The 27,219-nt window shown below is 44.5% G+C and overlaps 1 protein-coding gene across 1 annotated transcript in view; it reads right to left on the minus strand.

Moving 5' to 3' along the window:
- The window catches only part of RNF213 (ring finger protein 213), a 129,583-nt gene that overhangs the window by 31,385 nt on the left and 70,979 nt on the right, over window positions 1–27,219 (minus strand). The window contains exons 28-45 of the mRNA XM_006869642.1: window positions 22,671–26,273; window positions 20,692–20,828; window positions 19,876–19,971; window positions 18,811–18,929; window positions 17,897–18,016; window positions 17,253–17,408; window positions 16,418–16,558; window positions 16,019–16,154; window positions 8,002–8,193; window positions 6,733–6,869; window positions 5,568–5,722; window positions 5,239–5,454; window positions 4,548–4,729; window positions 3,926–4,046; window positions 1,976–2,076; window positions 1,682–1,864; window positions 1,195–1,364; window positions 995–1,094 (exon numbers count right to left, since the gene is read on the minus strand). Of these exons, the coding sequence (XP_006869704.1) occupies window positions 995–1,094; window positions 1,195–1,364; window positions 1,682–1,864; window positions 1,976–2,076; window positions 3,926–4,046; window positions 4,548–4,729; window positions 5,239–5,454; window positions 5,568–5,722; window positions 6,733–6,869; window positions 8,002–8,193; window positions 16,019–16,154; window positions 16,418–16,558; window positions 17,253–17,408; window positions 17,897–18,016; window positions 18,811–18,929; window positions 19,876–19,971; window positions 20,692–20,828; window positions 22,671–26,273 (6,065 nt within the window). The remainder of the gene's footprint in view (window positions 1–994; window positions 1,095–1,194; window positions 1,365–1,681; window positions 1,865–1,975; window positions 2,077–3,925; window positions 4,047–4,547; window positions 4,730–5,238; window positions 5,455–5,567; window positions 5,723–6,732; window positions 6,870–8,001; window positions 8,194–16,018; window positions 16,155–16,417; window positions 16,559–17,252; window positions 17,409–17,896; window positions 18,017–18,810; window positions 18,930–19,875; window positions 19,972–20,691; window positions 20,829–22,670; window positions 26,274–27,219) is intronic.

Here is a 27,219-nt window from a genome sequence, read left to right on the forward strand (position 1 = left end):
AGTGCATATGTATGATGATTTTATGTGAAAATCCTTTAGGAAGCTTGTGTTGAGCAGACTAGTTCACAAATGATGAAACATAAAGAAAATGAAATGCCCACCAAGATGCAGCAACTCCACTTTGTACATAAAATTACTATTATCTTTTCATTCCATTTTTTTTCATGAACTTTTGAAGTCCCATTGTAGAAATCTAATGTCTCCTGAGTTTGAATTTACATATGAAATTTGGAAATAGCTGTTTTCTGTAAGACTTCTATTACAGAATCTTGATTTTGCCAACATTTCAAAGTATATGCTGTCAAGTCAGAATTCCGCTGAGTACAATGAGGACCTTCTGCAAGCAGAAGCCTTAAGAATACAGATAAACTTTCTCAGAGTTTTCCAAAATATGGTAGTTTCACAAAACTACTGAGCTCTGACCCCTGCTCTAAGGGTTTCTCCTACCCATTCAAAAATCAGAAATTCAAGAATTGAAAGAAAGCTTTAGCGGATTCGACGTTACTGCCCTAATAACACAAAGCCCGACTGCTGTAGAAGTAGGGTCAGAATCCTCGATTCCTGACTCCTGGGTTCCTTCCTGCATTTTCAGAACAGTGTGGCTCTTTCCCACTTACCATTTTCTTCTTTGCTAAATGTGTGCTTGTGACTATATCACACACATTTCCTCTGTGTGAAGATGTGGACACACACAACCAATATCAATGTACGAACCAAGTGGTCTCACTGTAAAACTTCTCAAAATTATGACCTTATTGGTTATTGTTGCTAAAGTGCCTTCGAGATGGTTCTGACTAATAGCAAGCCTGTATAGGGTTTCCGAGGAGCAACTGGTGAGTTTGAACCTCCGACTTGTCCTACAGTGCCACATTACTCATGAAAAAGAAACTTGGCCGCAAAGAGAGAGTCAGGATTGGGATGGGGATGGGGTGAAGAGTGTAAAGCGAAGAGTCAAGGCTTTCTAGAAGCAATTCTCAAAGGGAGTTGCTCTTACCTGTACTTCAGTAGCAGTTTCAATACCACCGAGCGGATGACAGGTGTCTTATCTACCACATCATCAAATGGGGAGAGAGATTTTGTGTGCTCACGATGTCCTTAAATCAGAAAGAAAAAAGTAGCTCAGGGTTCATCAGATGTACAAAGATAAGTGAAGGAGAGACTAACTGTTAGGTCTGTAAGATGAAAGCCACTTACTCTGGGGGGCCTCTCTCAAGAGCTCCTTTTGCACAAAGAGTAAAGACAGCAGGGCCTCAATGACATCTCTCTGAGGTGGAGTGTTGTCTTTGAAGCACATGGTGGAAACCAGGTCTACAAAGAAACTGTTGCACATCTGCCGGAATTGGGCGTGTTTCTCTATGGCCGACCTTAGGATTGGTGGAAAGACATGGTCAAAAGCCTTGTAGAATTTGTTGCACTGCAGCTCCATACATAGTAATATGGATTTGGATGGTGTTTTATATGTACATTAAAAAATACAACTATGTCTTTACATTGGTTAGAGCTGGTCATCAAAACTGCTATAGACATGATTTAGGTACAACTCCTTTTAGGACCAGGAGCTCTGGTGGCATAGTGGTCACAAGTCAGGCTGCTAACCTCAAGGTCACACTATCCCCCACCATCACCACCTTACTATGATTTTAAAAAGAACAAAAAATATTTTAGGAGACAGGGATAGTACCTGTACTCTTGGGAAACAGTCAGACAGAAGTTTTCTGGCAAATCGGTTAAACAGAAAGGGCATCTCATCTGCCCTGGGATGAGCCAGGCGCGGATGCATCCTTGGCAGTAGACATGGTCACAGGGCAGACAGACAGGATCCTGTGCATCGCCCAGACAAATGGGACATGGCTGAATTCCATATCTAGAACCAAGAAGTGTGGGGATCAGTCCTGAAGCAAACAAGGTGATTATGATAAGGTAAAGATGGAAGCAGGTCAGAATCCTCCTTACGGATCCAGCGTCTGACACCTACCTGGTGAAGGTGGTACTGGCCTGGTTTTTGCAGTCACGGAGAGTCGTCATTACAGCCTCAAAAGGTCTATGGGTCTTGATGTCAGAGTTGTCTTGCAGATTCTGAATGGGAAAGGCAGCAAGGAAGCATCCCATTAGTAGAGGAGGAGAGGAGTGGCTGGTTGGCTGAAGTGAGTTGCCGAAAGCTAATAAAGAAAATGAGACCCACATCTGTCTGCCAGCTGTCCAACATGGCAAAGGTTAGGCCTGTATTGTTTTGTTTGCCTTTTTGTCTTTGTTTGTTTTTAACAGTTTCTTTAACTTCAAATTTCCTTCTCTGTGAGCAGGCTGCTGCTTCTGATTTTTCCCTCTTTCTTTCTTGTTCTTTTAAGGTCCCTCCCTGCTCCCCATTTCGAGATAGAAGAATGCTTGCATTTAGATCATTTCTTAAAGAACCAATATATTACAGATACAGTTGGCACTCCATGAGTACCCCTTCCAGATGGCATTTCTCTTCTTAGATAGGATATTCCTAAAATGCTACCTTACTATCTATGTATGCTTGTATAAACAACATGTTACTGTTTTGCATATTGTCTAACTATATCAATGGTGTCAAATCACTCTGTTACAGGCTGCCGTGACTTGCCTCTCACTGATACCTGGATTTCTGAGCGTTCATGTCAGAGGTTACACGGCACTCACTGAGGTGTATACCAGTTGTTGCTAAGTGCTGTTGGGTTGGTTCCGACTCAGAGTGTTGCACAGAGTCTCCAATGAACTGCTGACCTTGCAGTTCAAACTGACTTGGGGGTTCGGTGCCACAGGGCATTTTAAGTGTTTCCGACTTTTGGCAGTTAACCATTCTATACCCAACATTCCTGTGTGTGTCCCCTTGAATACCCACAGGAAGGTTCTAAATCTAGATTATGAATTTAGCAGTACACACAGTACTCTTAGGAAGGGTACATGTTCAGCAGTGGGAAGGCTCTGGAATTGTGGTTGGGTGTGATGTTTGCTCTAGATGCAAGTCTACTCTGCACATCCATAGGCAGTATCAGCTTATGGAATGGTCTCCTCTACTCCTACATTGCCAATAGTATTTTACTTTTCAAATCACAGATGAGTGTTGAGTTTTATTGAATGCTTTTCAGCACCTTTTGAATTGATGGTACATTTGTTGGTACCTGATGATAGAGAGGACTCTGTGATCCGGAGTCCTGGTGTGGTGCTGTGTGTCAATGTGCTGGACTTCAAGGTTGGTGGTTCGATCTTAAAAGCTGCTCCTCAGAAATCCTATACAGGTCATTATGCGTTGGAACCAACAACAAACTTTATGCATTCATACTTTCTTTAGGCCTTTGGACAGTTTTGTTACTATGAAATTTCAGTCTATACTTTTCTCTCTGGGCTGAAATAAAGATGAACTGAGTAGCTGGCTGGCACTCTTGTGTGCAGGTCACAGGCTGTGGGTGAGGAGAGGCCACCTTGTGCTGAGGGAGGTGACCGCGGAGAAGCATAGTTACACAGGTGGTGGCTCTGCTGCAGGGCACTGTCCTGTCCTGTCCTGAGCTATGTAAGGGTGTGGAGGGGCAGAGGCCTCCCTGCCCTCCTGACTCTGGTGACAGTTCCAGGGAGACACGCTCCAAGGCTGATCCCAGAGTATGATCTGCTCCCCCTCCCTCACTCTTGTGCATCTAATGACCAGCAGGAATCCCGCTCTGCATACAGGTGTTCGAGGGGTCCTGTTCCTGCCACTGTACACTGAGTAGCTACTAGAGAAAGGTGTGTGGTTCAACATTCAAGACTTAACGCTCTCTGGGATGGAATCACGTTGCTCTGCATGCCAAGACCAGTGTGTCTTGCTCCGAGAGGAAACTGCTAGTCTGCAGACACAGGTGGTGTCTCTCCAGATTTCTCATTTCGGAAGGAGGCAAATGGGCACTCCTTGCGGAGACAGGCTGAACCTCACCTTGTTGAGGGAGGTGGTACAGGCCTTCACCAGCTCCAGCAGCTCAGGGATCTGACTCTCGGTCCCCAGGAGCACGTGCTCCACGAAGAGGGAGACGGAGAAAATCCGATTCCAACAGCACCTGTCAGGAGGAGAGCAGGCGGTGCCTGGGCAGGGCGTTCGGACAAAGAACAGACCTCCCCTCGGACATACTGAGTGTCCCAGACCCTGTGCCCTCACCCACAGTGACCCCGTCTGTCCGCTGCAGTATGCGCCCGGTGGTCAGACCCGGCCTGAGAGCCTGGCTCAGGATGATCTCCAGCAAGGTTCACTCTACTGAGTGGCCCTCTGCACGCTCTGCCCTGCCCTACCTTGCCCCTACTTTCTGGCCGGGTGCCCTTCCTGTCACAGCACCGTCCATACAGAACTATCACAGTCTGCTGATCTTCATGTCCCCATTCCACACAGTGATCCCTACCCCCTGTGCCGCTGGTAGCGGACGTGATTCCGTAGATCACTGGAGCACAGGAGTTCGAAGGGAGAAGCCCTACATTGGGGCAGTGTCTGCTACTAGGGCTCACAGGGTGGCCCCTGGTACATGCACAGGCTGCTGAGCATATGGGTGCCAGCACCCGGGCCTCACCTGAGCTCCCTGACAAGAACCATGGTTATGTTCCCACTGCCTCGCATTTGCTCTTCAGAACAGAGGAACTCCAATGGTGTGGACAGGTTCTTCACCATCTGCAGCCAGGCCTGGGGGTTCGGCTGCAGGATGTCTGTGGTCAGCATCTCAGCACAGACCACGCCTGCAATCACATCCAGCACCTGCAGAAATGGACAGAGAATAGGCCAAGCAGCTGTGGCTGAGACCCAGCCTTACAGATCCAGAGGCCCTGCTGTTTCCCAGTGTGGTCTCCACTCCAGAGCATAACTTGCTTGTTCTTTATCTTTGGATACAGGATGCATTAGTTGGTATGTAATGTTCTCAACATCTCTGCACTAGACTGACATCTGTGTCCCATGAAGAAACCTTCCATTTCGGACCTGGCCCTCTATGCTTCTCCAGGTGGCAATAAATGGTTAAGTTCTGGACGGCTAGCTCAAAGGTTAGGAGTTCAAAGTCACCCAGAGTTGTTGCGAAAGTGAGGCCTGGGAACTGTGGAGCTCAGTTCTACTCTGCACCCATGGGGTCGCCATGCGTCACAATTCCACTTCACGACCTCTGATAAAACCCATAAGCTTTCTTTCCCAGGGTGGGGTCAGAAGATCCCTTACACTCCAAAAAGCGAGTTCTGGACCTCTAAGCACCTCAGTGTTCCCAAGAAGGGCCATACCATCTCACGCTCAGGCAGGTTGCACTTCTGCGTTGCTTCTCTCAGGCTGTCCAGGATTTGGGGATAGACAGCCAGGATCCTGGAGAAGTTCTGCAACCGGCTCCTGAAGTGCTGATAGGCAAGGTGCACCCATGGCAGGCACGCCCCTTCCTCCTCTGGCCTTCCTGCGGCTGCCTTCAGCTGTCTCATGCAGGACCACAGAGCCATCTGTAGAAACTGCGTAACAAAAGGCTCTCAGTGCTGGCTTTTCTATAAAAGGTGACCTTTTCCCATGTCTGCATCTAATTCACATTACACAATTCACACTAGCCCCCCCAGTTAGTGTTTACCTTCAACTCCTCACATGTGGACACAGTCATGGTCAAGAGAAGGAAGTCCTTCAAGTACCACTGGGAAAGTATTTGCTGTTGCTCACTACTGAGTTTAGCAAGAAAGCTGCCCAGAGGAGTCTGCTGAAAGATTTCCACTAGCTTCTCTGACAGCCCTGCAGAGAAATGGTTCAGACAAAGAATATAAATCCTGGCTCTTCCCAGACATCAGAACAACTCAACTTACATTGGCCAAGGATCTGTGATTCTGTCTATAAAGAAGTACCAGTGAACTAAGTTCTAGGGATGATCTTTTTAGATATTTTAGGCATTTTTCTAGTGGAATAACAGAAATAGACAAAATCGGTGTTAAATCTAAGCCACCTAGCAAGCCCCTGAAAGAGAAAACTCCAAAAGGGGTCGAGTTTCTGTTGTATGTTCATGACCAACGTGCTTCAAGAACCACGGGTCTAAGTGAACCAGGAATGGGTGGAGCTGGGTTGTGTGGTGCACAAACCAGAAGCATCTGCCTTCTTGGGGTGGGGGTGCTGCCTCAAGTCACATGTCATTCTAGACACACAAGGTCAGTTCAAGTTTGTTCCAGAAAGAAAGAACCACTCATCAGAGGATGAACTGCTCCAAATTCGGTCGGAAGACGTGGCAGAGTTCTTACCTAAACAAATTAGCTCATCATGAAGTATTTTCATCTATTTTCTTTACGGCAGTTCTCTGTATGTGTGAAGGATTACTTTTCAAAAACCTTGAATTACTAGCACCAAAGCCCTTGGCTGAGAAGATGCCAGGTAACATTCCACTAACCCCATGGTCCAGCACCTCAGCTAGGGAACAGGGCACTTGAGACAGGGTACCTTCCTGTCCAATGTCCCATTCCATCACATCCGTGGCCATCACCATACTAAAACACATTTCACAGGAGCCCTGGGCCAGGTAAGTTCAAGGCTTCTGATTTCTGCTGGAGACTTCTGTTCCCTCAGCACACATATTAAAACTAAGGAATTCCATACTTTTGAGATTATGCCACCTGGAAAATGTTGAAGTCACAAACTCCAAAATGATCCTCACAATGTAGTTACCATTTTTTTTTCTACTGGTTTATTGTAAGATAATCTCCAATGAGTAAGAGACTTATTTGCTTTTTTGTATGTCTATCTCGAGGTAGCCTCACCTTCAGTATCTGTGAGGTACTGAGCTTGGATCCAGAGCTCCTCCAGGTAGTCCTTGATTCTCCAGCTAAATGGAACATCAGTGCCTGAAAGCTTCATATCATTCTGCACCATGATGTAGGTCATCTCGCTCCTAGATCTACAGAAATCCAATAAAGACAAAGAAGATCATCAATGGGATATCATTTGAGACAGGACAAGGCCTACCTGTGACGCCATTCCTCTCTGCCCTCAAAAGTAAGGGGGCTTCAATCTAGACATTGCCTATCAAACTGGTGGGCTGTAAAGGCATGAAGTGGCTGACTTACAAGCTTTCATGAGTGTGCTTAGTTTCAGAACGACGGGGTAAGGTAGAATTCCCATGGAATCGTTTTCTCTTCTCCAGATGGGTCTGGTGGAGGAGATGGGGGATGATGCTGATGGGTTTTATGACTCAATTGTGAGTAACTGTTTGAAGGATTAATTGTGATTGTCACAACTGTAATTGTAGAAGATGTGTAAGTAAAATTAGGGAGCAGTTAATCTTTCATTCAGGAACAGATGATTCCAGGGCCATCGAGAAGGATAAATATGAGTGGAGAATGTGATCCAAGAGACGGTGGCCGAGGTGATAGTATGGAGATTTAGAGCAGCTGCGGGCTGAAAGCTTCATGGGAGAAGACTGTTAGGTCTTTCTCCTGCAGAGCTACTGGGTAGATTTGAACTGCCAACCTCTCAGTTGGCACAGATGAGCACTTAACCTTCGCACTGCCTGTACTGCATTCGGTCACCTAGCCCCAGTCTTCCCCTCCCCCTGTGCAGAGACTGGGCTTCTCCAGTGGGTCCTTCACTCATGGTCAACAGTATCTTGTCTTCTAAATAAGCGTCCCCACTGGCAACTCTCAATTCCATTAGATATTCTGTAAACAGCCCACACCCCAGAGGAGAAGCCCTCTGAGGTCCAAACAGGAAGCTCGGGGCGGCCAATGAAGCATGAGGCTCAGGGATAGGCTGCGTGGTACCCACCACGGAGGGAGGAACAAACAGCTCTCCTGAGGGTAGCTGCTCTGCTCTCTATGAGGGCGAGTCCAGCTCTGTATCAGGTGCTCTGAAAGCAGGGAAACTGAAGAAGGCCACGAGTGAAAAGGGATTTCTCAGAACTTTCATGAATCCGCTTTTATGACTCTAATACCATAAATCCTTAGGCTGCAAAAAGGGCAAGATTAAATGTGGTTCTACAACAGATACCTGTTTACATCAGCTCCATGGCAGAGCATCCCCTTCCCATTCACCTTGTATCATTCATCATAGGAGTGATGTTGAGAAGCTTGGTGTCACTGAAAATAAACATCCAAAGATCCTTCGCCCAGGGTGGAAATTTTGGATTAACCAGTAGCTCAAGGTTGCTATCTCTGTCGATGAAAGATATTATACTGGCCAGGAGAGGGGTCACCACGGTCTGGACCCGCTTCCAGAGGGTATTCCTGCAGCACAGAAGAGAGAGAAACCCAGATTTAGTGCAACCATGAAGAGAGGACAGCCCCAGTACATTGTAACTTGGAAGTTCAGTAACTGAAGGGGTGGTCATTAAAAGGGGAGACTAAGAACTTTAAAAGTATGAATAAAAGCCATAAGGCATAACCAAGGAAAGTAAACTATTTTTAAGTATCTAATCTTTTAAAGGAGGTATACTTAAGAAAGAAATTAAGAAGAAAATGGAAGGAGACAATAAACTCCCACTTTCCATTTAGTGGGGGTATTAATCCTATCCCCTCCTGCTGACCACACAAAGGCCTGTGCCCAAAGCCAATTCAGGCACCGATGGAGAAGCTGGACCTGGAAGGGCCTCAAAGGAGGTAGAGAGCCAGAGTGAGTAAGTGAGTAAGTCACCTGTCTGAGATGAGACTGCCAGCCAGGGGTCGGAACAACCTTCTTCTGGAACCCAGAGCAGACCCTTCTTCCTCCACAACACATGACCCCGTCAGAGGTCACCAAGGCTTCATATCGAAGGAGGGGTCAAGGTTTTACAGAGAAAAGACCACAGATGATAAAGGAACCCTCCTGGGTTCTCTTTCTGAGTCCACCGTTACCTCATGCAGAAGGCCTGGGGAGATCAATTCTGTTCCCTCCCTGCATGTCACTGTCTCAATTTAATGACGTAAAACTGCATCCACTTCAGGGGTTTCTGACAAGCTAGTGAATGTTTGCCATCCGATAAGGCATATGTGCTCTATTCACATACAAAAGGAGAGAGACAAAAGTACAGCCAACTCTTAAAATAACCACCATTTAGATTCATCTTGTAGTTTGAAAAAAAAGCTAGCACCACACAGAAAAACACACAGCAAAATGACTGCATAAATTTATAAACTCAGTCTCTCCATAATTACACTGAAAGCTAATGGATTAAATGTATCGGTCAAATGACAGCAGAATGGATAAGAAAATGGGATCCATCACTATGTTCTCTACAAGAGACACAATTTAGACACAATGAAAAAAACAGACTAAAAATCAAGTGATGGGAAAAAATATTACAAATAAATGGCAACCAAGAAAAAGCAGGAGTGGCAAGATGAATTTCTGATAAACTAGATTTTGAAACAAAAACAAAAGAGACAATTGAACAAGAGGACATAATCATACTAAATAGCTATACACCCAATTAAAAACCTCAAAATACATAAACTAAATTCTAACAAAGCTAAAGGGGGTTCCTGGTTTGGCACTGTAGAATAAATGTACTGCTAACCATGAAGCTGGTGGTTCAAGCCCACCAGCTACTCCTCAGAAGCCCTATACCGGGTTGCTATGAGCTGGAACTGACTAGATGACACTTAGCAACAATAAAAAATCTGACAAGAGAAATAGACAACTATAAAACAACAGTAGTAGACTTGAATACACTACTTTCAATGAAGGACAAAATCAACTAGAAAGAAATTCAACAAAGACATAGAAAAACTAAACAACACAATCAACCAACTTGACCCCCCCCCCCCCAAGCTTCACCCAGTTACAGCACCATGTACATTCTTTGCCGGTGCACCTGGAATCTTCTCCAGAATAGACCCTATGTTAGACCACGAAACAAGTATCAGTAAGTTTACAAATATCAAAATACTACAAAACATCTCAGATCACAACACTGTAAAATTAGAAATCAAGAATAGGAAGATCAAGGGAAACAAATCAAATACATGGAAACTGAATAACACTCCCTGCTTAAAACCTACTGGGTAACAGAAGAAATTGAAAACGGAGTAAAAATTACTTGCATCAAATAAGAATGTAAACATAATATACCAAAACCTTTGGTGCACAGCAGAGGTATATGCTCAGAGAGAAATTTATATAATAAACACATGCATACATTGCTATTAGGTGCCATCAGGTTGGTTCCAATTCACAGTAAGTTTATGGACAACACAATGAAACACTGTTTGGTCCTGGATCACCATCACAATCATCCTTACACTTGAGCCCATTGTTGCTGCCACTGTGATAATTCATTCTGTTGGGGACGTCCTCTTTTTCACTGACCCTCCACTTTGCCAAGCATGATGGCTTTCTCCAGAGACTGGTCCTTCCTGATAATATGTCTGAAGTATTAGAGACAAAGTTTTGCCATCCTGGCTTCTAAGGAGCATTCTGGCTACACTTCTTCCAACACAGATTGGTTTGTTGTTCTGGCAGTTGGAAGTCCTTTTAATATTCTTCTCCAACACTATAACTCAAAAGCATCAATTCTTCTACGGTCTTCCTTGTTCGCTGACCAACTTTGGCATGCAATTGAAGCTATTGAAAATGCCATGACTTGGGTCAGGTGCACCTTAGTTCTTAAACTGCTATCTTTGCTCTTGAACACTTTAAAGAAGTGTTGTAAAGCAGATTTTCCTAATGCTTTCATGAGTGTTGATAGTAGATCCAACAATGAAGTCTTTGAAAATGTCAATCTTTTCTCCATTTATCATGATGTTATTTATTGAACCAGTTGTGAGGATTTTTGTTTTCTTTACAATGAGGTGCAATCTATACCGAAGGTTGTGATCTTTGATCTTCATCAGTAAAGTATTTTAAGTCCTCTTTGCTTTTAGCAAGTTAAGTTGAATCTTTGGCATAATGCATATTATTAATGAGTCTTCCTCCAGTCCCGACGCTATGCTTTTTTTTCATATAATCCAGTTTCTCAGATTCTTTGCTCAGCACAAAGACTGAATGAATATGGTGAAAGAATACAACCCTGGTGCACATCTTTCCTGATTTTAAACCATTCATTGTTCCATTTTGTCTGAACAACTGCCTCTTGGTCTATGTACAGGTTTGTCATGAGCACAACTCAGTGGTGTGGAATACCCATTCTTTGCAATGTTCTCCATCGCTTGTCATGATCCAGAGTCAAGAACCTTTGTTTAGTCAATAAAACACGGGTAAACATCTTTCTGGTATTCTCTGCTTTCAGCCAAGATCCATCTGACGTCAGCAATGATATTCATCATTCCATGTCCTCTTCTGAATCTAGCCTGAATTTCTGGAAGTTCTCTGTTGCAGCTGTTTTTGTATTATCTTTAGCAACATTTTATTAACATGTGATATTAATGATCTTTTCAGATGACTTCTGCATTCCGTTAGGTCACCTCTCTTTGGAATGGGCACAAATATGAATGTCTTCCAATTAGTTGGTGAGGTAGATAAGTGAGTGCTACGTCAGTTTGCTGAAAGATTTCGATTTGTATTCCATCAATTCCTGGAGCCTTGTTCTTTACCAACACCTTCAATGCCCCTTAGACTTCTTTCTTCAGTACCACTGGCTTTTACTTATATGCTATCTCTTGAAATTGTTGAACATCAACCACTTCTTTTTGGTACCGTGACTCTGTGTATTTCTTCCATCTTCCTTTGATGTTTTTTTTTACATTATTCAGTATTTTGCCCATAAAATCCTTCAATATTTCAAATCAAGGCTTGAAACTTTTACTTCAGTTCCTTCAGCTTAGCGAAATGCAGAGTATGTTTTGCCCTTTTGGTTTTTTTTTTTTACCCCAGCACATTTCATTGTAATACTTGACTTTGTCGTCTCAAGCTGCCTTTTGAAATTTTCTCGTCAGTCCTTTGACTTCCTCATTCTTCCATTTGATTTAGCATCTCTACGCTGGAGAGCAAGTTTCAGAGTCTCCTCTGACATTCATTTTAGTATTTCTTTCTTTCTTGTCTTCTTAATGACCTTTTGTTTTCTTCCTGTTATGATGTTCTTGATGTCATCCCACAACTCTTCTGGTCTTCAGTCTTTAATATCTAATGCATCAAATCCACTCCTTATAGGATCTCTAAATTCAGGTGACATACGTTCAAGGTCATATTTTGACTCTCGTGGACTTGTTTTCATTTTCTTCAGCTTCAGCCTGAACTTGCATGTGAGTAATCGATGGTCTGTCCCACAATCTGCTCAAGGCCTTGTTTGGGCCGATAATATGGAGCTTCTCCACCGTCTCATACCAAAGATGTAGGCAATTTGATTTCTGTGTATTCCATCTGGTGAGGTCCATATGTATGACTTTTATGTTCTTTAATAAAGTATTTGCATATCAAATAAGAACATCCAAAAGCAACACCTTAACCCAACACCTCCAACAATTAGGAAAGAAGCAGCAAGATAAACCTACAGTCACCAGAAGGAAGGAACCTCACAATGATTTGAGGAGAAATAACTGACACCTTCTTTACAGGGTTTTACACACATAAGTGAACTGTGATGTAGGTATAAAGGAGTTGATGGCCATTTTTGTTAACAATGGCTTTTGTTTAATGTTTTATTGTGAATTATGTGATAGTTTACACGGGAGAACATTAGCTTTACATTCATCCTATCTTATATCGTTTCATTGCCCTGGTTACAGTCCCCTCCATGCATCATCAACCAACCAAAGGGTATACCCTACAAGCCTGTCCCTTGGTCGTCAGCACACAGCCCCTCTCCCTCTCTCTGTCTAAAGCCCCGCGCTGCTCCATCTCTGCACATCATCGTCTCTACCTCCATCTCAGGCATCACTGCTTCTCTGGGTCAGGTCCTCTGTTAACAATGTTTTGAAGATGTTAAAGACCTCAACTACAAAGTTTAAACCCTTAGCCATAAACAGTAGAGTCACATCAAAGATCACCAAGTTTTTCCTGCTGGGACGGCAGCTTCACCTGCAGAGCCTATGGGGCAGAACTGGGAGGCAGTACAGTGTCTGGGCCTGGGAGAAGCTAGGGGACCAGGCCCCCAATCAATACTGAGCCTCTCATCTTGACACATGGCCACCAAGCGGTGGAGCCGGTGCTTCTCGGGTACTCACTGGCACCTCCTTGAATTCCAGGTGGCAGAGTCTTGATTTTGGAATAATGCTAAACCATTTATATGTGTGTGTGTGTGTCTTGTTTTATGGTAAAGATATAAGGACATGGGGTATTTAGGAAGACGTCTACCAGCTGTTGCGTGAATGGAAAGTCTGTTTGGATGGGCTAAAATACTTGGATCAGCAGATTCACACTCAGAGCCAAAATAAAGTGATTTTCAGGTTCAAATGATGGTTACTGTGGTGCTCCATTTGAACATAAGGGTTATTCAAATGTTCTTGAAAAATATACTTCAGGTGGATCAGAACTGTGTTTGCAATTCTTAGGATGTGTTCTCTTCGTTACAACGTCATAGAGCCCAATGTGCAATTGAACAGACTCAGGGAGCTGTTTAGAAAACTGGGAAGGAAATTGAAGAAAAGCTAAGCCTCACATCTACAAGCAATGAGCTGAAAAAAGAAAGTGAATATCTGCAATTTACAATTTTGGGGCTTTGACATGAACTGGAAAGAGAAGAAAATTTGGAGACAGGAGGTAGTAGTATTACTTCACAAGCAACAAATTTCATTATAGGACAAAGGAAACACATTTTCAGCTGAACATCTCAAGCTTCAACCACAAAGTTGTTGTTGATAAGTGCCATCTAGTAGATTCCGACCCAGTATAAGGTTTCCAAGGAGCAGCTAGTGGGCTTGAACCTCCAACTTGCAGTTAGTTTTCTCCAGGTCTTTGCACATTTCATGATAATACTGTTTCTTCTCCAGCTACACTTTGACGTTTTCTGTTCAGCTGTTACGTTCTCATTTTTTCCAGTCACAGTTCTGTGTCTCTTCAGACAGCCATTCTGGTCTTTAATTTTTTACTGTCTTCTTAATGACCTTTCGCTTTCTTTATGTTTGATGTTTGTGATGTCATCGCACAATTCATCTGGTCTTTGATCATTAGCGTACAATATGTCAAATCTACTCAAGAGTTGGTCTTTAAATTCAAATGGAATATACCCAAGGTTACATCATGGCTCTCATGGACTTGGTTTCATTTTCTTCAGCTCCAGGTTGTGTAAGGAGCAACTGATGATATGATCCACATTCGGCCCTGGGCCTTGGTTTAGCTGATGATATTGAGCTTCTCCATTGTGGCTTTCTAAATATGTAGCCAATTTTATTCCTGTGAATTTCATTTAGTGAGATCCATGTGTACAGTCCCTATTTGTGTGTTTTTTTAATGTATTAACAATTAAAGCAATTGGTCTTGCAAAATTCTACCATGCAATTTCTATCATCATTTACATTTTCCAACTACTGATCCTTCCTCTTTGTTTCCAGTTTTCACATTCTAATCACTAGTATTTATCAATGTATCTTGTTACAGGTTTGATCAGTTTCAGACTGCAGAGGTGGGTGGTGGTGGTGGTTATGTACCGTGGAGTCGGTTCGCCTCATAATCATCCTGTACAGGGTTTCTAAGGCTGTAAATCTTTGCGGGAGCAGAAAGCCTCATCTTTCTCCTGCAGAACAGCTGGTAGTTTCGAACTGCTGACCTTGCGGTGCACAATTCAGTTTGTAACCACTACGCTACCAGAGCTCCTTGCAGAGGTGGGCGAATTCTTCAATTTCTCTGTCACTGGCTTTAGTGGTTAATGCATAAATTTGAATATTAACTGGATTTCCTTGTAGATATATGGAAATCACTTGTTCACAGACAGCACTGTACTTCAAGGTAGATCTTAAAATGTTCATTTTGCTGATGAATGCGAGCCGTTCCTCATGAATTTGCCATTCCTGGCATAGTAAACCATATGATTGTCTAGTTCGAAATGGTCAATACCAGTCCATTTCAGGACACTAATGCCTAGGATATTGATCTTTATGTATTCAATTTCATTTTTAACAATTTTCAATTTTCCTAGCCCCATACTTGGTACATTCCATGATTGGATATTTACAACCTTTTTTTTTAAATTTTTCACATTGAAAAGCGCAACACAACAAAAAAAAAAGAATAACAAGATTCGCCACACACACAAAAAAAAAGCAGTCTATTTTAGGAGACAGCTTGAGGGACTCATCTCCCATCACTCTATCTAACAATGTTCCACTATTACCTGTAAAGTGGTCAGTGGCTGACCATTCAGAAGTGGACCATCTCGTCCTTCTTCCTAGTGTGAGTCTGTAAGCTCCATTGAACCCTCCCTACTATGGGTAACACTACTGATATGTAAAATACTGCTGACACAGACCACAACATCACAGCAACTATGACAAACTTGGATGTTTCAGCCGACACAGCCCTAAACCATGAAAACCACTACCAAGTGCTCTGAAAGGGTCACATCTAGAAGGTCCTTGCTAAGAGTGGAAGAAAAATGTGGCTCAAAATCAAAATCAAAATCAAAGCAACAACAACAAAAACGGGCTGACTTGTTGGTTAGAAACAGGTGGAAGCCCTAAGACCCTAAGATGATGGCTTTTAACTACCCTTCAGGTTTCGAGCTGAACTCACACACACATACACACAAACACACACCGCTCAATTTTCAGCCAAACAACAGTCAAATTGTAAGGGAAACCTGCACTTCTAGGGAGGTATGCACCCCTTAGAACAAACCATTTGAGATCCAAAGTGCAGCATTTGCACAAGGCCAAAGTTCCGAAGGCAGAAAGCGTTAGGAGGAATGGAACGGGCACCATAGGGAAGAAGTAGAGGAATGAAGTGCAGGGATTGCATTCGATAACATGAAACAAAATGTGTGCAGATTGCTGAATGTAAATCTGATGGACTCTGTAGTAATCCAATTCACACGAAAATGTTTTTTAAAAAGATAAGGGGATAAAAATTAAACCTTAGAATTCCTGCACATTTTATAAAGAAGCATGTCACCACACTTCCCAGGTTGGGAGAAGAGGTGGGCAGGAGAGTCCAATTCTCCAGCACCACCTTTAAGCCACGACTTACTGCGTCTCGTCATAGTACCTGAATGTGCCTGTCTCTTGGAGGGCATCCTGATTGGAGGCTTCCCGTACTACCCATTCCTTTGGATCATATGTGTTCTCCTCCTGCTTCTTCAACAGAAAATAGAGGCGCTCTTTGGAGACACGCAGGAACGAGGCTGTCAGGAAACAGGAGACATTCCATCAACAGATCCTGGGGGCCCTGGGTTGTGTGCTCAGAAAAGCTGGCAGGACCCCTCTATTAACAGGGAGACAGCCTTTGCTTTGGCAAGTCCAATTCTAGAGCGAACTCCCAGAGATGTTCCTGGATACCCTCTGAGTCAGCTGTGTCCAGGAGTCCTGGAGGACTGAAAGGCACCTCATACATTGATGGAATGAGAGCCCACAGTGGAGATACAAAAGAAGAGGGTGAGGGTCCTACCTCTGAATTCATCGTCTTCACTCAGGAGGCTGAGAAGAATCTCGACTCTCCTCATATTGCGTGAAAAACACTCGTTCTGGTCTCTGAGCATGCCCACAGCACTCTGCACACAGCTGCTCAGGAGTCTGGTGGTGTCCAGGACCTGAAGCCATCGGAACAATCATGTGAGGGGGCGGTCTCAAGGTCAGCAAGCAGGAAGTGCAAGTGGGGCTTCATATACCGATGCCACTGCTGACTCACCGCTAGCGACACCCCATGGGCCACCCACAGCCCCAGATAACCAACTACAGCATGCTGCTCAGTTAGGGATTTAGAAACCGTGATCAAGGAACAGAGCGAAGCTACTAGGAGGCCTCCCGAAACAGCGAGTACTAACACCAATTCCAAAAGGAGCCATGGTGGCTCAATGGTTAAGTGCTCAACTTCTGACTGAAAGGTCACCAGTTCAAATCCACCAGCTGCTCATCAGAAGAAAAGACCAAGCACTATACTCCTGTAACGATTTCGCCCTAGAAAACCCGATGAGCAGTTCTACTCCGACCTGCACGGTCACGATGAGTAGTTACCAACTCAGTGGCACAGTAGTAATACCACCACCAGAACCCGCTGCCACTGGGTCGACTCTGACTCATGGTGACTGTGTATCAGGACAGAACTGTGCTCCACAGGGCTTTCCTTCCCTGGCTGAGCTTTCAGAGGAGACTGATCAGATCTTTCTTCAGAGGCTGCTGTTTGGACCCAGCAAATTAACCTCCATCTAAGGACTCCACATATCTTTAGTGGGTGGGGAATAGTAAAGATAACAGACTGGACCCTGGGAGTCCTGGAGAGCTGGTGCTTACCTCACTGCTTCCTGGCCCAGAGACGTCACCCTCCACTGCCTCGGAGCTCTCCGTTTCCATTTCCTCCTCTGCCTCTTCCCCTGGTCCATTCCTATCTGTTTCCATCTCCTCATTCTTGCTGTGGGCCTCTGCCCTGTGTCCCATCTCGACTGCAAATAAGAGCAGAGACAATCAGGTGACTGTCAGACAGCGACACCGGGAGCACTAGCAACACTTCCTGCGAGTGTAAGCGCTTAGTTAGGTGTTACCTCTGCAGGCTTACCCAAAGGGGAACCACAGGGGTCCGCAAACAAGGCGACATTTGTCATACGGACAAGCCTCAAGTTCACCCACTCATTCTGGGCTCTGATACAGGAGCCAAGACAAACAGAACTTACAAACACATTCCAAAGCTCCTTTCTACAAAGATCTGAGTCCAGTGAACCAGACCCTTCTGCCTGGCCTTGGGAAGCAGGAGATGGGGCTGTGATCACTCTATGGTCAAACCCATCAGTTCAGCAAATGTCCTGAGATAGCGGGCATTAAGGCTGGGTGGTCCTGCCTGCCAGCTCCCACAGTGCACTGCGGCACCCACAGTACTGCCTGTTGGTCCACATCTACTGTGTTATATCCCCAAAGACATCAAGTAAAAACTCACCATCAGATGTGCCCTGTGGCTTGAACAGTTGGCTGATGGAGACATTCTGTAGTTTAGTCACATTGGAAACCATGAAGGTGGATCTGCGGAGGTCGTCAATGTGCACAGACTGCCACAGCCCTGTGAGACAGAAAGGCCCCCAGGGTCTCCTCAGGTCTCTTCTAAGCTGCTCTTGCCACTCACATGCAGGACCATGCTCTAAGTCCTGATGCTTAAATCATCTGTTGCTAAGGGAGGGATCTCTATCCTACCTCTAACGCCTAGAGCAAACTGACACAGACAGCAGCTGAACATCCGGCGTCACCGAACAGTGCTAACTGGAGAGCTGGTTGGAAGAACTGACTGAAGTTTATTTTTCTTTCTGTGTCTGTTATTATATGAAGGGCTTCAAAAAGTTCATGAGAAAATTCCATTTTCTTTAATCCATTTTACCACAAACTTTTTGAAGCCCCCTCATATTTGCTATGTCATAACTAATAAATGGGTGGGAGATGTTCCCAAGTGTGGCTCCCACTATTATTTCTAGTTATTACTCAATAAAGGGAGATTTTCAGATAGCACTTCCTCCCCACCCCACCCCCGCCCCAGATATACGCAGAAAGTGTCAATAGTGACACTTTTCTCAATGATCCACATGATAAATGGCATCCCATCTTGACTGAGAATAATCAAGCGTTGAGCTACAAGTAAACCAAAGGACATTCTATATCTTCTAGCACTGAATCCAAAGAGGAGGGTTTAGAGATTTGGGTGGTGTTGTTTTTTTATAGTAAATTAGCAGTAAAAAAAATCAAATTCCATACAAAACATATATTGAAGTTAACATTCTAATTCAGGCTTGCACAGCTAGTATCAAATGTGAAATAATATAAACTTTATTTAAACCACTATCTTGACTAATATTTTGGTCCTACCTCCGTGGAATCCCACATAGGACGACCCACTTCCCATCCGGGAGAGTTTTGTGATGAAATAGACCAAGATACAGCCCTTGTTTATCTGGATCTTGTTGATTTCATTTATAGCAGCATACCTACGTAAGAAACAAAGCAAAGTTGTGAGCTGGCTGGAGGGTATCCCACTAGCTACAGTGTTCAATGATCACATTCTCACATGATTTTGGTTTTGGGTTCTGCTTTAAATAAATTTTGCACCCTTCCCCATCTTCATCTTTTCTTTTGTTAGAGTGAGTGAAAGTTCTCATCCAGTTGATGTCCCTTGGCTCTACAGTGACATTCTTGTATCAGCTAGACACTCTATCTTCCCATCCTCCGTGAGCTTGAGCTGCCCACACTAAGGGAAGCCTAGTTGACCGTCCCATTTCAGGAACCAGAGATCTGTGGACAATGCAATTCCCTCACACCACCAAGGACCACAGTGCTTCCTACTAGGATCTAATCATCCCTGAAATGAAATATGGATTCCAGTACAGAAAGCATTTTTACTTTAATATTAAGAGATAAGAAACAGAGTTCATTTGAAGAGTATCAGCCTTCTCCTACAAATACGATAATTTACAGTAAATTCAAGTTATTTAATTCAGAACTGACAATTACCAAGTGTATCTGAAAACCTATGCATCAAGGGTGTTCTTGTATTCCTAATATTTATTTACACTTCTGTCCTTTTACTGCCTTCGGCTTATCAACTGCCCTTACATTTTTGAGAAGTTCAACCTGCTGTTTCTCTAGTCCATGTTTGGGGAAATAAAAAAGGGAGAAGTTTCTTATTCTCACTTCTTAGTTTCTTTGTTTTTATATTTATTATATGGATAAAGTACTGGACCGCAGGTTTATTTGAGCCCTAAGGTTGGCAGTTCAAACTCACCAGCTACTCCTCAGAAATTCTATACAGGGTCGCTATGAGTCAGACCCAGCTCGACAGCAGTTAACAACAACAATGTTTTCTCTAGGAGTTCCTGAATGAATTTCAAGTTTCCTATTTAGTTTGTTAAAAAACAACAACAATTAGAAACACACTTAGCAGAGGCAGTGAGCTGAGCGCTGTGAATCCCATCTTCAAAATCTGTTTGAATAACGAGGATTTTACATCTGGCTTTATTGGTTAGGCAGTTTCTGAAAAAGAAAGGAAAATTATCCAAGTGAATTCTCTGTCTTAAAAAAAAAAGGTAGGAATATCCCCAATAGTGATGGAAATATGAAGATTATACAGAACACACTATCCAGTTGGTATTTTCCTGTAGAAGATGAATAGACAGTCTAACAGAGTAAAAAAATCCCTAATAAATACTTCCCAATCAGAGTCCTGGGGTGGTGCTGCGGGTTAATGCGCAGACTGCAAAGCCGTTTGAACTGCAAGGTCGGGGGTTCAAGCTCACCAGCCACTCCTCGGAAACCCTATAGAGGGTCACTATGGGTCGGAACTGACTCAACAGCACTTAACAACAACCTGATACAAGGACAATGGTTTTAGGAACGGTGTTTGAGACCGGTACTGAGTTGCAGAGGATCAGGGACATGAGAGGGACAGACACTGAGGAACTGTCCACCTGTCCTTTCAGTGCCATGTCCTCAGTGCTCACTAACCAATGCTGGTGACAGTACCCAGGACTGCTGCAGCCACACAGTCACCATTGCCACTGAGTGGAATCCAATTCATGGAGACCCCAGGTGTGTCAGAGTAGAACTGGCCTCCATAGGGTTTCCATGACTGTAGATCACCAGGTCTCTTTTGAGGTGCCTCTGGATAGACTCGAACTTCCAACCTTTCATTAGCAGATGTACCACCCAGGGACTCCCGCGATATAGCAATGATGGGGAACACGGGACCCTCACCGGACATCTTTGAGGAAGGAGTACTCTGTGTCATACTGTTGCAAGGACAGGATGGTGGGCCTTGGAGCCTTGTCCTTCACCTCGGATTCCAACACCCCACAGTCATGATTGGTGAGAAGTCGGGAGAAAGTGGTGATCTGCAAAGTTGGGAAATGCAAGTTATTTGTGAGGATTCATGTAAAAGCGGCACATCTTCCAAGATAAAGTTCTTCTATGTACTCAGCATTGTGTCATTGGTGCCAAGACAGAAAAGACTCGAAACCCAAGGAGTCTTTCAAAAACAGATGGAGCTCAGGCAAACAAACCCACAGTACAAAACGGCCTCTTACAGAGGGTAAGACTGTTTCTGCCATGATGTCCAAGTTTCCTTCTCCCAGTGTCACTGCCTGCTTGGGGCCTCTTAAAATCCTGTGGATTCACTGGGACTGGGCACAAATGCCACTTGTTCTTTGTAATCTTGCTCCAAACCTTCAATGGCTTAGCCACCAGCAGTTCCCTGCGTTTCCATGGCTGCCAGTCCCTCTCCACGGCCAACACTTAGACACTCCTAAGTGCTGATGTCGGAGTCCTGGTGTGGCGCTGTGGGCTAATGTGTCAGATGGCAAAGCTGTTTGAACTGCAAGGTTGGTAGTTCAAGCTCACCAGCTGCTCCTTGGAAACCCTATACAGGGTTGCTATGGGTCAGAATCGACTCGACGGCACTTAACACACACACATAAGGGCTTATGTCTATCCCCAGCTCACATCCTACATTTGGGCTCAGATTCCTGTCAAACTGCATGGTGGACATGGATATGTGGATGTTATATGCATCAAAACCTATCCCAAATGGAATTTACCATTACCTCAAAGAACTCCGGTAGCGTATAGGTTACGAATCGGGCTGTGAACCGCAAGGTAAGCAGTTCGAAACTACCAGCTGTTCTGCGGGAGAAAGATGAGGTGTTCTGCTCCCATAAAGATTTACAGCCTCGGAAACCCTGTACAGGGTCGCTATGAGTCGGAACCGACTCCACGGCACACAGCCACCACAACCACCCCCAAACTGGTTAAGCATTCCTGGATTTCTTGTCTTGTTTAACCACAGCACTAGTCACCTAAGGAAGAATCTAATAAGTCACCTCTAGACTCTTCGGTCACCCAGCCCCTGGATAGAATTGGTTATTAAGTTCTAACAATTTCTCAATCCCACCCCTCCTCTGCCATTTTGCCTGGACTGATACAGCAGTCTCCTGTCTCCAGATGTGTCTATCAGTCATTATTCAGACTTGATGTAGCCATCTCCCAGGCAGTGGGACACAATGAAAAGGCACACACCTCAACGACGCCCCTCTAAGTTCCTGGTGCACCTGAGACGGCCCCTCATAGCACTATCTCCCATGATGGTTCAGCTTCATCTGCCAGCACTCATAGCCTTGAGTTCTGACACTCTTCAGTGATGCCCCTCTGTGTCCTGTACACAATACATTGTTTCTCTCAACACTTTTGCTACCTGAGGCCCTTGAGCAACCACATGTTCTCCTAGCCATACTGCTCTGCTCTGCTCCAAGACATCTCTCCAAAGAAAGGCTCATCTGACCTCTTGATCCTCCTTGCCTGTCTGCATAGCATTTCTCACAGGACACTGACTACCTGTTGCTATGTTTGTTTGTCCACCTTATACTGCCAACTGGCCAAAGACAGAAAAGTGCAAGTGGGTTTTAATAGCCCCAATAGCCTCAGCTCAGTGCCTCGCTGAAGTAAATGATGTACGTAGCAGTCTGCACAGAGTACTGGATCTAAACTGGCTCAAAACCACTTAAATATATATTAGCTTGGCTCTCATCATATTCAACATTTACAGGAGCCAAAAGTCTCCACGTAACCAAGTATAATTACCATACACTGAATTCAAAAACATTCTTGAATCCTGGATACTAGGGATCCATGAAAGCTTAGGTGAAATAGGAGAAAAATAAAAAATGTACGAAGATAATCACCTCTGTGAAGATGATGACAGGACGTTCCAGATTTATCATGTGAAGCTGAGTCTGAAGGAAATCGGCAAAGGAATTGTGCTGCTGCTTGTGATAGTATTCTTGTGATAGTGACTGGGCCATGAACCCCCCTAGCGAGGACGTGCTCAGCCGAACCACAGCATCAGGAGTGGCACAGCCCAGCAGGATCAGTTTGGCTTCCTCCAGTACCGTCTGGTAGACTTCACTCGACAAGTCCCTATGGTTTTGCCTCTCTATGACCTGAAGTACCACAGAGGCGCATGTGTCAGAGTGATACCCAATGAAGACATCAGAGGGGCTGTATTTGTGTTTGGCGTGGAAATGATCTGCTTTCACACGGATGAAACATTCTACCCAGGCCTGGAGTTGCTCCACAATGCGCTTCTGCCAATTCTCCAACACAGTGTTGATGTCCAGATAGTGTTTCTCCAGCCGATTGATGAGTGGAATGGGAAAATGTCTGTATACAACATCTTTCTCTTCAATGACGATCAAGCGGAAGTCTGGGTGAACCCGGCACTTGACACGATGGGTCCCCAGGCCCAAATCCACATACTTCTGGCCACCCAGATAGACGTAGTACTGGTTGAGCGCATCGTAAAGGCTCTCGTACAGGTTCTGCAGATTGAGGAGGACCACCATCTTGCCAGTTTCCATGCAGATCTTCACACGGTTGATATTTTTGCAGACCTGCGTGTACTCCTGATCCTTTGGAAAGCTGGAACCAAAAATAATCTCTGGCTGCTGGTTATCCTTGAAGAATGTCTGCTGGAGGATCTGCAGGGCCACATAATTTTTGGTCAGCACAAGTAAATAGCGACACTCAGTATCTTCTGATTCGCTACTAGACCCCTTTAAATGATCACCATAAATATTCTGCTGGATCAGCTGAATGGTGCTGACATCTTTAGCACGTTCTGCCTCAGGTAAATTGCCCATAAAAATGTCCAAAGCGTGGATGTCGTCTCTGCCACTGAAGTTCCTAAGGACGGCGTGTGCAATGTCTTGAGGGGAAGGCTCTTTATTGGAAGCTTTGGCCATAGCAAAGACCATTTTGATGAGGCTATAGTAGTCACGAAGCCCGAAGAATTCCTTGTCTTGCGTCTTACACACTGTTTCATAGGCTCTGGCAAAGGAGACAAAGTACCCGTGGACTCTGTCTCGAATTAGAGTGTCTGAGTGGCAAATTCCCTTGGCACTCTCTATGAGCTCTTTCTCATTGGGCCTGCCACGTGACACAAAAATGCCCCGGTTCATCTTGGCAGGGTCCAGGGCCCAGTTGGAAATGCCTATGAAGCCAACCTTCTTATGGGGGGCAGGATCATCTTCAATACAGCCGTCTTCCAACAGGGGGTGCAGAGTCTTCAGGGGCATCTTGGGGGAATCTTCAGCAAGCCCAACCTCATCTAATACAACCACGGACACATACTGCTGCAAGTCCTTGCCCTGCTGGAAGCGGGCACACTGCTTGAAGGTGCCTATGATCCCCTGGGGGGTCGAGTGTGGGCTGCACTGGAATGACACCAGGTGGACCTGCTTCAACTTCCGGAAGAGACTGGAGGAAGCTGACTGGCCTTGCATAGCATCAGCCACAATGGTCTTGGCAAGGGATTTGGAGCTGCCAGGCTTTCCCACCAGGAAGAGAGGAATCTTCAGCTCAATGCAGATCACCATCATGAAGACATTCTCCTTCAAAGCCAAGTTCCTGGCAATGGTTTTCCTCAGTGATACGCCTTTTAGAAAAAGATCCTGAGTTTCAATTATTTCCTCCAGTATAACTTTGCTGTCATTGTATGGTTCCGGAAGAAACCTACAAATGGCTTGGCGATACAATTCTTTCTTTTCTAAAGAGGCGTGGTAACATACTCCAACTGCCTGCACCAGAGACCAGAGGACGGGGTTTCTCAGCGATTGTTGGACACCTGATGTACGGGAGGATTCCAGCTCTAACAAGAGCATTTCACTGTGGTCATAAAACCATCTGAGAACTTTCACACAGCGTTCCACATCCCTAAGGCTGACAAAGCTACACTCGTTGTCTGTTTCCCTCATGAAACCCTGAGAGGCAGAAAGCACTTCTGTGATCACACATATCTCGTTTTGCTTTATCTCCATGGATTCAACTAGTCTCTGGACAATTTGTTGAACATAGAGCTTTTCAGTGACATCATTCAGTTGTCCAAAGTCCCATACTAGAGGAATCATGCTTGGTGGGAGAGCGTGGACTCGGTAAACTAACTGCCTCAGAGGAATAGAGCCAAGCTTCTCTTCTGTCTCCTCCGCACTAACTCTGTACCCTAACCCAGCTGACTCCAAACGGCAGATCATCTCCTGGGAATGTTTCCGGTAGGGGTTGCAGGCTGCGATGATGTGCAAACCAGAGTTCTCAGCCAAGGGCTCGCCATTCACCGTGCGATCACACAGAACTTCTTTGATACAGCTGATGGCCTCTGTTGTGTTGGCTTCGTCAAAGAACAAGATGGTGTCAAGCTGATGATGTCTCCTGTTGTACATAGCGATCTTTTCTGCCTCCCTGACTTTGGCGTAGATCATGTCTGCTGTCGTTCCCCCATGGACTTTGACCAACTTCATAGTTTCAGCATCAATACCCCCACGCCACAGGTCACTAAGGAATTTGATGAGCCTGGTTTTCCCACAGCCAGTTTCTCCCATGATGACAACGGGGATCCCACATCGGAACCGCATCTCGATGGCCAGGATCTTCAGCATATTGTCTATCGTGAGCTCATAGGTTTCATCAGGATCAATGGCCCACTGGATTCCTAATGCCAGGCAGAGCTTTTCAAGCTTCTCATGTCTGGGCAATTGATCAAAGTCAACATTGAAACGCACCCTCTGATTCTTCAAGTCCTGGTACAGTTCCAGCGTCATGACGTTTTTCTTGATTACCTGCTTATTCAAGTGATTGATGGCATCAATGCTTTGGTTTCGGTTTTCCTGCAGATGGAAGCCAATGAATGTCATGGATATGTGGTCACCGTTGAAGAAAACATATGGATGGGGCTCTGACTCCCACCTCTTCCGCAGAGTGAAAGGAGCCAGGTCTTCTTCTCTGACACCGTCCATGTTAACTATACACTTCCCTGGGCTTTGGTCCAGTGTGTTCAGGGTTGGTGTGGCAAAATCTCTCGCCATAAAAATCATGAACGTAACCACAAAGTTCTTGAAGCCCCTCAGTGCATCTTTAGTAAACTCAGGGTTACAGAAGACAGAGGCCTCACAGTCTTTGAGCTGATAATTCAGGAACCGAGCAAAGTTTCGAAGCTCTGACCATGATGGGTCCATCACCCCACAGTAAATCAAGAAATGCTGGAGACATTCCTCCGGTGAGTCTTCAATAAAGCCTTTTTGGTACTGAAACGTGTCCAGGTTTTGTTTTTGATGGAATCGTTTTAAATATTGGTATGGTCTTTGGAATGTTTCACTGCTGAACTCTCTCTGATCCATTCCTGGGTCTCTGTGGCTTGATTCAGGGTTCAGCCCCATGTCTATCACCTCTTTTGGAGGTCTGCATGTGACTTTTGGGAAAATGTCAAGAAAACTGAACTGTGGGGCACAGGTTCCCTGGAGAGGAAAGACATGAAATAAATAAATACCTACATAATTAATTAACGGTTATGACAAAATCACCTCCGGGCAATGCTTCTGCCTTTTAACCCTCCCTGAGCTCTAGGCTGGATGGACTTTGATGAAAACATCCATTTAAAGTGCGTATCTTTCTGAACACTTTTTCATGGACTGTTACTGTATGCACAGTCAGGCTTTGTGGAAGTTGGATGGTGGGAATGTCAGTCTTCATCTTAATAATTCTTTTAGGAAATGAATTGACGACCAAATTGCCTGAAGTTAAATTTCTCCATTAAAAATACAAGGGCATGCTTCAAAAAGTTTGTGGAAATAATCCATTATCTTTTAAATCCATTTTCCCACTTTTTTTTTTTTTTTTTAAATGTTAGAGACTTCACTGTTTTACTGCTTACTATCTCTAAAGGTTTATATAGTCATATTAGCTCTAAAAACTTAAAACCCTCATCTTTACATTTGAGGGATCCTTATATTCAGACACAGGACATAAATGAGAGTAGAAAAGCAGATGGACTTAATATCAAAGATGGACTCTGATACATGTAAAAGGGGAAACTGTACTGGGGAGAAGGCTGGTGGGGACACAGGGCTGTGTCTTCCTTGACTGGGCCCCTTTTTTTAGTATGTTTTTATTTTTAAACTTTTGATTGTGAATTGAATGCAAGTTTACAGAGCAGATCTTCAGTTGTTCCTCATGACGCTACATCTCGTTCTCAGTGACCTGCCATCCCCACTGTGTCCTCCTCCTGTAGCTCTCACTTCCATGTCTCCTTTCTCAACCCTTTTGAACCTTGACCTTGTGTAAATGCTGCCCTTTTGATATCAAATGGTTGACTTTCCATGCTGTGTATACCTCACCAGTGTTTTTGTCCCCCTCTATACCTAGAATTGATAGTATCAGGAGAGAACATCTTGATTGTATCTT

Source organism: Chrysochloris asiatica, unplaced genomic scaffold (genome assembly GCF_000296735.1).
Source record: "Chrysochloris asiatica unplaced genomic scaffold, ChrAsi1.0 scaffold00132, whole genome shotgun sequence".
In the NCBI taxonomy this organism is placed as follows: Eukaryota; Metazoa; Chordata; class Mammalia; order Afrosoricida; family Chrysochloridae; genus Chrysochloris; species Chrysochloris asiatica.